We start from the raw sequence: 12,629 nt of genomic DNA on the forward strand, positions 1-12,629 counted from the left end.
ATTTAACAAAATGTTATCAATAAAGATGCAAAGATGCTAAAAGTACTGCTGTCCAAAAAACAAATAAACAAACAGACAAAAACAACAACATATATCTCTAAAAAAAAAATTAAAACACATTTGACTGTCTTACACACTCAAACACAAATTTTGGAGTCACATGGTTTTCACAGGAGACTAATTCTTTCTGACCTTATTGAAGAAAAAACTATAGAGGACAAAATAGAAATAATATACAAGAAAAAAATACCAATGCAAAACAATACAGAAATGGAGTTCATAAAACTGGTTATGTACAAATACCAATGACCTTTTCTTACTTAAAAGCTAAATTTGATTCCCCAAAAACTCCCATAAACAGAAACATCGTATAAACCATAATTTATGTAATTACCAACACGTCATGAGTTCTGACACGGTGCTCCAGTCTTGGTTTAGAGACAGATCATCCTCTTCATCCAAACAGAGTGAGAAAACAGTTAATGGCTTTCTGTTTTGGCTGGTGCACTCAGCAGGTGTCGGGAATAATCCTGATGGATGGAAAACGGAAAACGTCTGAGATGATTATTGGTGCCAGAGCATTAAAGGAAGGCAAGACGTCGCGTTTGGAATGCACAACCCATAATCCACAAAGATGAATCATGGAGCTGTAATCGCAGTTGTTGCGATTACACAATAGGCTTTACTTCACTTCAAGGAATGTAGGGAAATAGGAAGAAGCCTGTGTGTGTATGTGTGTGTGTGTGTGTGTGTGTGTGTGTGTTGTTGTTAGACATGACAGCATTATAAAGTATCCATCAGTCTTGCAAGACTGATTTGGCCTGGCTTGGGTTGACTTGAGGGGTGAAGCAGGAAAAAGACCCGAGGATAAGAGTGGTGATAAGAGCAGAAAGGGGAAGAGAGAGGAGGCGAGAGTAACTGTGGTAGATGAGAGGAGGAAAAATAGAAGAAAGGAAAAAGGCAAAGGAAAAAGGAGAATGGAGGGAAGAAAAGGAAAGGCGAGAGGAGAAGCAGGAAGCCAATAGTAAGAGGAGAAGAGGACTAAAGGAATGGAGAGGAGACGAGAGGAGGAATCAGGAGAGCAGAGAAAAAGAGAGGGAAGGGAATAAGAAAAGGAGGAAAGGAATAAAGAGAGGAGAGGAGAGGAAAGGAAAGGAGGATATTCACAGATGGAGAGGTTGTTTGGGGAAAACCGAAAAATGAAAGAATGAAAGCATGAAGAAAAGAGACAAGAAGAGGAGAATGTTGCCTTTGATACAGGGGTGCTGAGGGGTAATTTCTTTGTGCGTGTGTGTGTGAGTATGTGTGTGTGTGTGTATGGGGGGGTGCAGTCTGGGGTACAATAAGGGCCTGACAGGACTACAATGGAGACTCTGTTAGTATGCAGGTAGTGTTGGGGCCACCCTGCAATCTCCCTAAGTGGCCCCAGGGCAAGACCTTACACACACACACACACACACACACACACACACACACACACACACACACACACACACACACACACACACACACACACCACACACACAAGAGCAACAACTTCTAAACAAGTTCAACTTCAGTGTGGATGTGTACAAGTTGATCTTACACACACACACACACACACACACACACACACACATGCACACACACACACACACACACACACACACACGCGCACACACACACACACACGCAAATGCTCCCACAGAATCAGAGAAGAATCACACACAGAAATTCATTTTTATTTTGATACACGATACGATACGACAAGTTGTAGTTATGATATTTCTGTGTTGAAAAACTGTAGGCCTACAACTGTAGGCCTTTTTGTGAAAACACTGGCACTCATATGCAGAAAAACATTGCATTGATGAGCTCGGAGGTATATGATTCTGATAGATTGGACAATTGGCAACCGGTTCTTAAGTGGAACCGGTTCTCGATTCCCATCTGTATTATAATATGATATGATACACAGATCTGGATCCATAATCCAAACATTGCATCTTCACAGGTCCTGTTTTTCTAATGACATACACAACAACATAAGCTCCATGTAGAGTAAGGCAGCGCTGACTGTAGTTGATGTATATTCCCCAGAGGGCTTCTGTTTCCTCAGAACTTCCATTATCAGTGTGTTGCTTTTATCTATAAGGGATACTGTTGGAGAAATGAATTAACCTCCCTTCATGCTGCTGGCAGCTGTCATCACATAGACCCCAACCAATTCAACATGAATTCAAGCTTTTCAAGAGTGGCAGATAATTTTTTAATGTACACATTTGTGGTTGAAATGTACCATTACCCCGTTGACACACTCTTGCCACCAACCTTCTTATGCTGCATCACCACAACATCCACCGTATGCGCTATACTTTTGTTATTGTTTATTATACTATACTATTTAGTATATATTTATTAGTATTAGCTCTCCTGGCATATTCCTTATTGCTGCTCTGATTCTTTGAGAGCTCCCTAAAAGAGCACAATTTAATTGTCTATAAAACTGTCTAAAATGTGCTATAAATGATCAATTCCTTTGACAGATGATAAGGACACCTATTCTTATATCAGTTAGTGGTTGTTCTTGGTTGATGCTTTGGCTTGCAGTATGTGTACACATACAAGGAATACTACGGTTTTTGAAATTCCTCTCAATGTACTTACACACACTTTTAACAATTTACAGGAAGATAGAAATATACATACAGCTAAATACAAGGACGACATAGCTGAACAAAGATAAGTCAACATAGGCATAGAGCTATTATGCACATACAAGTAGGTGCATAATAGTTTGGAAAATAGTATAATAGTTTTATGCTTATATGCTTATAATAGTTTGTGGTGCTTTTTAACTCCAAATGTTTGTAGATACAGAAAGAGATGCCCAAGTCCTCCCAGCTTGCAGCGACCCCAGGCTCGAATCCAGACAACATTCACTGGTTCATGTGTGGGAAGCCGGTGAGGGATCATATTCTTGTCATTGAATTAGCAACTCTTTCTAGTTTGTTGGGGCAGAGAGGAGGGATCTTCAGGAATAGTATCAATACCATCCTAGTGATGTGCCTTGCTGATGACACCCTCTCAAGGCCAACAGCGGAGTTAGCAGTGACAAAAGCTTATTGCTGAGAGAACTGGGCATTCCAAAAATGAGAGAAAATGGGAAAATGTTTCAAAAACTAACTAGTAAAAACAGTGGTAATATGGCGGGAGTATACATTTGACACAAAAAGAACTCCAGGTATGAAATCCAGTACACAGCTAGTGACAGAAAATAACAGTGATAGACATGATAGTGAAATGATAGGAGTTGATAGTAAAAGTTGTTGTATATATATAAATATAGATTATTATTATTGTCAATGTAAGCTAGTGATTGGACAGGATCTGATAGGACAGAAAGTTGGCCCTCCTTCCTGACTAAAACCTCCCAAGAATGTCAAAATCATAAACCTGACAAAAGCATCTAACAGCTACTTATTTTCAAAGGTTTACTCAATTTGATTTTATTGTTCTTGGGTGCAGACACAGAGTGATAAACACAGACGGCATGTAGAGACAAGACACAAGATAATAAGTAGTAAGAGTGTAACTACAAGTCAGATGATTTATGGGAATGAGAGTTTCTAAGTTTTCTAATTCATGTTGGCCGTTTGTTGAGACATTTGTTGAAATTGCTTTGGTCTGGGGATTCGGTCAAAATGAAAAAGTATCAAGATACTTAAAGGCACACTATACAAGATTTTTCCCTCAATATAACAGCTTCGAAGTCATTTCGATGGTAAACAAACTCGTAGTATATCGAATCATCCCGATAGCAAAGCTGGAGAGGGATGCCGATGGCAGAACCAGCAACGCAAGTCTGAAAGGTGGCGTCCCGCCAAATGTCGCGAGAATCACAAATTGCTTTACGGCACGACGTCACATACATCAGCAACATAAGAAGCAGCCTCAATGGAAGACACTAGCAGGCATTCACTCAGACGTTACCTGCTCAGTAGACATCTTGGGAGTCTATCTTTGCCTGTTTGATGTCCGATGCTTCCATCCTACTGAACATGTACCGGTATATAGGGGGGAGGGGATCAGGCCGTGAGTGCAGAGACGTATATAGAGACGGCTCTGGTGAGTGGTATTTACGACAGTTAATGTTAAATACAAGTACTCCGCAGCGACTCTAGGGGTAGCTGTTTGACAAAACTGGAAAACTGCATAGTATGCCTTTAAAGCTAAAGGAGAACACTTAATCATATTGACAGAACAAGTATGATTTTGAAATTACTTTCAATGGACTAACTGAACAATGCAGTGTTAATGCAATCTCTTCTGCCGCTAGCTCAAAGATCTTTCCTGTTTTCAGCATCAAATTATAACTCCTTCTCTTGCACTTTCTTCTCTCTCTTGTGCAGGTACGCCAGAGTCGCTGGAGGAGAAGGAGCGCCAGCTTTCCACCATGATCGGTCAGCTGATCAGTCTGAGGGAGCAGCTCCTCTCTGCCCATGACGAGCAGAAAAAAATGGCCGCCTCACAGCTGGAGAAGCAGAGACAACAGATGGAGCTGGCCAGGCAGCAGCAGGAGCAGGTTAGGGGGGGATTCCAATTGGGGTGGCGTGGTGTTGTTGATGTTGTATTGTCTAAAGTAGTTGTGTTAAGAGAAAGAAGAAAGAAAGAGCGTAGTTATTATACCTGAAATGTAGTTTATTAATTTCAGGTATGATAACATTTTACTCACTCACATCATTGCTGCATTGATTCCAGTGGGTTAAAAAAAACATGTGCAGTCAGGTTGGAAACACACATACACATAAAATTAGAAAAAAGAAAACCGAATGCAAATTTTTAAATTATTACCATATTTAATGACCATTAGGAACTGCAAACTGACTTCTTTTGGCATCACCTCCGCATAAAGTTGTTTAGATCAGTGGTTTCTAGACCATAATGCTTGTGACCCCTTATTAGCTGTTCATGCTCTCCTATATTTCGATTCTCAATTCATACAGTATTTTGCAAGAAAAAAAACTAAGATTTAAGAAAGGCATGATAATAATCATCATCTTGTAACACCTTAGATTTGAGTTCAACCTTCATGATTGCCTGGCCGTTCATATCCTTTGCCTAGTTGAACTTTTTTCTAGTGATGTTGATGTCATCATAAATGAAAGTAATGAGGACTGAAACACTAATAAGTTGCTGTCTGTTGTTTATAAGGGTCGCCATTAGCACCAGCATAAGCATTGGCTAAAGTTGTGAAGCAGCAACGCATATTTCTTAAAATATGTGTATGTGTGTTTGTGTGTATCCGTGGCTTCAAAAGTTGTAGACAAAAATACTGCTGCTGATGCGTGAGTCTTCAGGTGTCAGTTGTAGAAAAAATGTGTGTGTGCCAGAGAAAGAGAGAGAGAGGACCTAAGCAGAGATGTGTTTAGGTGAGCTGTTCTTTGTTTTTCTGACACGTTACTGTAGATCGGCATACGACAGGCTCTGTTTGGACAAGTCCACACCTCCCATCACAACACATTCCACCTTTCACAGCTTCACAAAGGAACAGGGAAGATGGAGAGAGTGAAAAGAAAGACAGATTCCAATATCAGCCAGTCATTTGGCTGTTGAGACTTGATAAGATAATGCCCTACAGACAAACCCTGAGAAATCTGCCTTTAATGAAATATGACATGTGTGCAAATGGGGCGCCGCCTCCCATTCAGCAGCCTGTAATTACATTTCAGAATAAATATACTAAACGACTCCTCAAGAAAAAAGAGAGGCAGCTGTGTGGGCAGGATCAAATAGGTGACGTGCTGCCCCTTTAAGGATTTTAACCTTACAGGACTGGCCAGTCCCATCTGCCCATCATTGGACGACACTCTAACAACCCTTCAGCATTTCACTTCAGATGTTTTTTCTTAACAATCTTACATCAAAACAACAAATAACTATGATCACCTGTCCTGTTGATGGGTGTATGGGGTGGTTCCAGAGGCATGCTGGGTGTTTTTGGTTTGCCTAGTAAACATGTCAATCTCACAGGTTCAGTGTCAGTTAAGAGATTCGTTCAGGAACTCTCCACTCTGCTAACTGTGTGAATTTGTTGCCCCATCCGTCAAACAGGGTTGAAGCCCTTTGAGATAATAATCAGGAGGTCAAACAGGCACCTAACTAACTGCCACTGATTTACTGTACTGCGTTCAAGACATTTTTGACCTCATTGGAATTCAACACCACAGTTCAGGCTCTGGTCGCTCCACTTTTGCCTTTATTTAATACATTATCTTGTCTTCTCATGTCTTTCTCAAGATTGACTTGTTACTCAATATCTGAACTTATTGTTACCAATTTTAACGTGTAACCAAAGTTTAATGTCCCCATGGAAACCAAAAGTTTTTTCTTGCTGCCAAAACATGGTATTCACCATAAATCATCAAATTATCAAAATAATGAAAAAGCAATAACTATAATTTAATCCTGATTTCATCCTGCATCAACCGTCTTGGAGCGTAATTGTTGAAGATGTAATGCCAAAACATCAAAGCTGTGGTAAATCAAGATTTTAATGGGGTCATCAGTTCAGTGTGCGTGCACCCTTTCTTTGATTAATCTCTTTCACCCAGATTTTTGTATTAGTGATACTGTAAAGCAGATTTTCTCACATAGAAAATTAGAATAATAATAAACACAATAATTAACACAATTTGCCACATTAAAAACAATAAGAACAAGCATAAACATACTGAGCCCTACTTATTCCTCATCTTCTCAGAATTCTGGAAATAGAAACAGAAATATGAATGATACACATTGTTGTTTTTTATCAACATTTTCTCTCTATCTCTTTGCGTGCACAGATCGCCAGACAGCAGCAGCAGCTCCTGCAGCAGCAGCACAAGATAAACATTCTTCAACAGCAGATCCAGGTTAGTAGGCAGACACTCCTACTCAGTTACACACACCTACACACACTCTATAAACACTCTTTACTTTGGTTCATTCCTCACATTTTCGAGTTGACTTCTGCCCTCTGCAGACTCCCCTCTTTTCTTCTCCATTGCCTCTTCTTTGCTGTGTCCATCTTTCTGAGTAAAATGTTCATTTATTGTCTTTTGCCCTTTGTCTGGAAGTGTAAATTTTCGTCCTGTTCCTCCAGTTCCATTATTATTGAGTCTTGTGTTATTGGAAGACAGCAATAACATTAGAGGTTGTGACCTTTCTGTTACGCTTCGCATGCTATTGAGAAGTACGACAGTTACGCTGCACCAGTCTTGCATTAATATGCAGGCATTCAGATACACACACTCACACAATGGGGCCCCAGTAATTGCCCTGGTTATGGCTTGACCGTTAACTGTTGCATTGAGCACTCGGTATTGATATCCCAACATCCTCGATGCTTCTTCTGACTCTTTCACTTTCTCTAGTTGTATATTTATCAACATCTGTTTTCTCTCTTCACCCCAACATGCACTCCCCTCTCTGTCTGTTTCAATCAAACATTTTATTTTACCCTCACACATACTCTCATCTCATGTTATGACTTTCTTCTTTCCATTTACCCGTTTTGCAGCTTTCATAAATCAAGCCCTATAACAATGAATTGAAAAAACAAAACAAGATAAGCTTTATAAAAAGAGGATGTAAACAATATATCTTTATCTATATAGACACATGCAGATAAAAAAAAGATTTTGATTGATTCACACTTTCTTGATTTCCTTTTCTTCTTCCATCTGTAGTTCCTATATCTGTTTCTGAGATCTGAGATTTGTGTGCACTGTATATACATACATACTCACCAAGAAATTACCACCAGCTGCGAGCCAAAAGCTGGTAAATTTGTGCGCTGTGGCTGATAGCCATGTGGGAAGTTAGCCAGCTTGTATTTCACCGGTTTATTTTATTTGAAGTTGTTGGATTGCTGCTGAATTAAATCGGCTTTGGAGACTGATCTGAATCCACTTGTTCGGCGTCATCCCATGCCCTGTTTACCCCCCATTGGTCCCAAGCTTTGGAACTCCCTGTGCTCCGCAGGTGAGATCTAGTTAACGAGGGCTCGTTTTTTCCCCCTCTTCTTCTTCTTCTCCTTTTTTATGACGAGGCCCCACCCTTGGATCTTAATAAAGCTCGGATCGGACTTCATTACGCCTCTGAGCCCCAGGGGAGAGCGAGACTATAAAAACCAGCTCCTATACTCGGATCTTCTTCCACGCTGTGAAGCATGGATACTGTGTCGTGTTTGACTTTGAGGATGAAGGGATATGCAGAAAATAGCTCTTGAAAGCAGCATGTTATCATGTAGAGCTTCAGAAGCATCTGCTGTAGATTCCGGTGAAACCTATTTCACCGTATCTCTTGTTTCACACGTATTTTCTATGTTGAATTTAATTTTAAATGGACAGAATTACTTGAATCTGCTGTTTAATAAATGGACAGATATTAAGGCACAAAAAAGACCAAAACAAAACAAATTTGAGTTTTGAGTTTTTTTGAGTTGGAAAGTTGCTAAATATTATATAAATTACAGCTGGGTGTGTGTCAACTTCTGGTTATTTTTAAAACAATAGCATTTCTTGATGAACAAACCCAGCTTAGCAAGGAGCATATGGTCTATCTACTGTACAGAGGTTTAGAATTATTATGGCTAAGCTCCAGGGCTTAGTCACTGGGGTACAGGCTGTTTACGCTGTGTCGGATGTGTGTTGGCTTTAAACACACAGGCAGAGCTGCACCGGTCTGTTTCCACTTATCAAATCCAGACCTGAGCTTCTCTCAGGCCAATACTCTGAGGAGCTGACCAAATGCTACTGTTTCAGCTGAGAAGAATAGGCCTCAGTGTGGTGAAGCCAATTTTTAGAAGTGCCTGTTGTTGTTCATATCTTAATTTGAAACACTAAATGTTGTCCAGATGGAAAACATAAGCAACCAAAAAAAGTTTTTGCTAGAAAAGTGGAATAGTCGCAACTCCCTGTTGTGCAGGGTTCGGTGTACACATGCTATCTGTTACATCATCACGGCAAATAAAGTTAACCAACCTTAAGTGATTCATTTGCATTAATTTTATGACTTATTATCATAAATTTTGAAAGTTTTATAGATGAGCATTAAACTGAGTCCTATCTGTATCAGATTTATGAACGGAGACAATGAAAACCCAGTGGGGAGCTGTTTTAAACACATTTTTCCACGTTTGCCTCTCGTCGTTCCTTCTTGCTCTTTGGTGCGTGGATGGTGTCAGTGTGTTTGTCAGCAAGTGTGGTGCAGTGTTGTATGGGGGGAGGGGAGCGTAGTTCAAAGTGACCTATGTTTCCTGTCATGTGGTTTTAAATGGTGTGGAGAGTCAGCGGGGGATGTCCACGGGTTAAAGAAACGCTTCCGAAGGCCCCATTTTGATAGATATGGTTACACACAGGCACGCATGCACACACACACACACACACACACACACACACACAAACACATGAAGAAAAAGCACTGGACAACTGTTATTAATACATAAAATGTATATACGTGCATGCAAGCTCACACACATATAATACTTACACATAAGACATCTGATATTAACTTGAAGTAGAGACAGTTGATACTGGTGAATGAATGCACATGTATAGACAGTTATTTTATATATTCCCCTTAGACACACACACACACACACACACACACACACACACACACACACACACACACACACACACACAAAAACACACATATAGGCACACAAACTTACACGCACAGTGGCGGTGGCCCTTTGTGTGCCGTAGGCAGAGCAGCCCAGCCCAGGCTGGTGGCTGACAGGCATGTGTCTTTGTTAAGTCAGTTCCTATAATGGCTCTCATATGTGGCCCATTTCCTTCAGGCCCACAAAGGCACAGGCCCTAACCGCACCGCCCGGGCCCTAGCTAACAGGCTAATTAATGACTGCAAAGCCGCACTCCTCCTCCTCCTCCTCCTTCTCTCTGTTCTTCGTTTCTAACTCCTCTGTCTCCTCCTCTTCTCTCTTTCAGTTCATGCCCCCTGAGTGTTGTTTTCTTTTTGTTTTTACTTTTCAATTTCATCTTGTATTATTTTCTACTGTTTAGTCTGTTTTGTAATTACAGTATGCTGCCCCCTGTTGAAACACCATTAGCCCACTGTTTTTGGTTTTCATGTTGTGACTGATTAAAGTAAAGATATGGTTTTGACCAACATTCATAATCTGAGCAGTGTGTGGCAGCTGAATGCAGTCATTTATATTTAAGAAAAATGTGATGTTTACAATAGTCATGATAGATTAAACATGTCTAAAGTTACTGATAAACCACTTAACACTTTACCTTCCTCTCTTCTGTAAATTTGTTGTTTCACCACTATTAGTCTGAAAAAAAGCTGGAAGCTTTTCTCTTGTCAATAAAGGGCTGACGTGAAAAGTCTGGGTTGCTAAACCTGTGTTAAGACAAACAGGCACCAACACAATAATCACAGACACACATACACACTCACACACATGCATAAGAACTAATGGAGCGGGCAAATGGCCGTTAGATAGACAGGCAGCTCCTACGTCAGCACATACAGCTTCAGACACAATGACTCGGAAAGCCATGGAAGGCCCATAACGTCGATTGGACTCACCAGCTATGGAGAATGGCTAACTCTTGACTTCACAATGGCCCACACTCCAGTGTATTAACCTGTGTGTCAGCCTATAGAAAAATGCCATAAGCATACAGTAATTCTGTGTGCTTCAATTAAACACCTACACCTCTAGGGTCTTTATTGTGCTCCCATGGGTGTAGCAAGATGGAAAGAACAAACAGAGCAATGTTATTATTTGTAGGTATATTATGTTCTTAAAGCTGTATTAAGCAAAGTGTGACCACTAGGGGGCAAAGAGACACGGCAACAAACTAAAAGAACTATGGTATAGCTTAATCGAGTTGCTATGGCTAACATGTTAGCTGTACTTCGACATCTGCAGAAAAATGAGCGACTGCCTTGTAACCATGTCTTAGATGCTTTCTTCGGTAGCTACTTGTTAACTTAATCTCACTGTGGTTTCAAGCTAAGTAGGCAGCATGGTGTGCTTTTTTGAGCTTGTTTGCTGGAAATAGCTGGCTACAGTTTTATATGTGAGAGTAATACTCAACTATACAGTCTAGGCCTATATGCAGGCTGGAGAACCAAAACAATGAGCCAGAAATGGCTAAAGTGGCTAAAACTGCCACTTCAAAGTTGGCTAAGCTTTCAATTCTGCATTTTTTACACTGTACTGAATCTGTGCTAACATCAAATCAAATCATCATATTGCCTAGTGTAAAATTTGTTTATAATACATAGGCTACTGTAGCAGTATGAGAATATCTACAATGTGTTAGAACAAGTGAGTCACTGTGATGTTTCTGTGCTGCAGCGTCTTGTCCTTGCCACTTTTGTAACTGTTATTTCATTTATATAATTAGTGCTTTATTCTCATATATTCAGTTTTTTTTCACTTCATGCTGTAATCTAACAAGTCACAAGATTAACAGATATCTTAGGCCCTGACTTTTTTTTCATTTGACTACACAGGGTAACAAAGCATAATTTATCTGTCTGAATTTCCAGATTGTTACGTCAAGTGATGGACAAAAAATCAAGAGACACACACTATATACCTGCCAGCTGCACAACCAGATGACTATATTTCTTTCTTTCTCTTCTCCCCTTCTCAAACACATCAACATACAGACGCACCTCATACGTACTCATTGCCCCCTAACCCTGCTGCCTGTACACAAGAGGACCATTAATTCTGAGTGTGTGTCTGCGCGTGTACACATGTTCCTTGTGCCTAGGTGTGTATGTCGATGTGTCTGGTGGGCAGTTAGAGGAAGGGGGCCTTGTGTTTTCTTAGGGGCTGAGCAGAACGGGGCCCCAGCAGCACCACCTTTCCCCAGTCCATTCATCCAGCACCCCCCCTCCCCTCGGTAAAAGAAGATCTTTGTGTGTGCGCTAGTGAAGCAGCCCCAGTTAGTCCCAGTGTTCCCAGAGGAATACAATGAATGGGAGCATTTTGTCCCACTCTATAACTTCCACCCCCCCACTTCTTTCTTCTTCTTCTTTTTTTTAAGCCATTCGGACACACAGACTCGTTTTTATTCTCTCTTAATTCCCTTTTCTCCATGTCACAAGACGTCGGACCGCTTGTGTCTGTGTGTGTATGGGAATGCCTCAAAAGTACCCTGAACTTGCAGTGTGTGTGTGTGTGTGTGTGTGTGTGTGTGTGTGTGTGCGTGCTGAGGGCCTCCCAGGCTATCTTGCTTTTTTGGAGTGTGACCTAAACAATATTGTCTGAAGAACTGGTCAAGTGATGAACACATGTAACTGCACGCTTACCGAACAATAATATCTGTGGATAATACAGATGTCTGATGCCCTGTTGTGGCACAGACATGTGCTCGGACACACACAACCTAATTCTAACCTTGACTCTAAAACCGAGTCTTAAGCCTCAAACAGCCCTTTGATGAAGTGTAACCAAACAAATGTCCAAAAATGTCCTAACTAGAAGGTCTAAAACTCTAACTGGTCGTTGTAAAGACATACTCACATACACATACCGTACACACCTCTTTTCTGGTGAGGGCTTTGAGTGGTCTGCGTCATTTGTTTTAGCCACAACTTAATTTAGTCAAATA

At 40.6% G+C, this 12,629-nt stretch overlaps 1 protein-coding gene across 9 annotated transcripts in view; it reads left to right on the forward strand.

The window, feature by feature from the left end:
* The window catches only part of LOC127352878 (transcription factor SOX-6), a 108,799-nt gene that overhangs the window by 64,848 nt on the left and 31,322 nt on the right, over positions 1–12,629 (forward strand). For 6 of the 9 annotated variants that reach the window (XM_051381653.1, XM_051381658.1, XM_051381659.1 and 3 more), the window contains 3 exons: positions 2,854–2,943; positions 4,392–4,564; positions 6,828–6,896. In XM_051381653.1, the coding sequence (XP_051237613.1) occupies positions 2,854–2,943; positions 4,392–4,564; positions 6,828–6,896 (332 nt within the window). The remainder of the gene's footprint in view (positions 1–2,853; positions 2,944–4,391; positions 4,565–6,827; positions 6,897–12,629) is intronic. The other 3 variants (XM_051381657.1, XM_051381661.1, XM_051381662.1) reach the window with 1 other exon arrangement.

Source organism: Dicentrarchus labrax, unplaced genomic scaffold (assembly GCF_905237075.1).
Source record: "Dicentrarchus labrax unplaced genomic scaffold, dlabrax2021, whole genome shotgun sequence".
Lineage (NCBI taxonomy): Eukaryota > Metazoa > Chordata > Actinopteri > Moronidae > Dicentrarchus > Dicentrarchus labrax.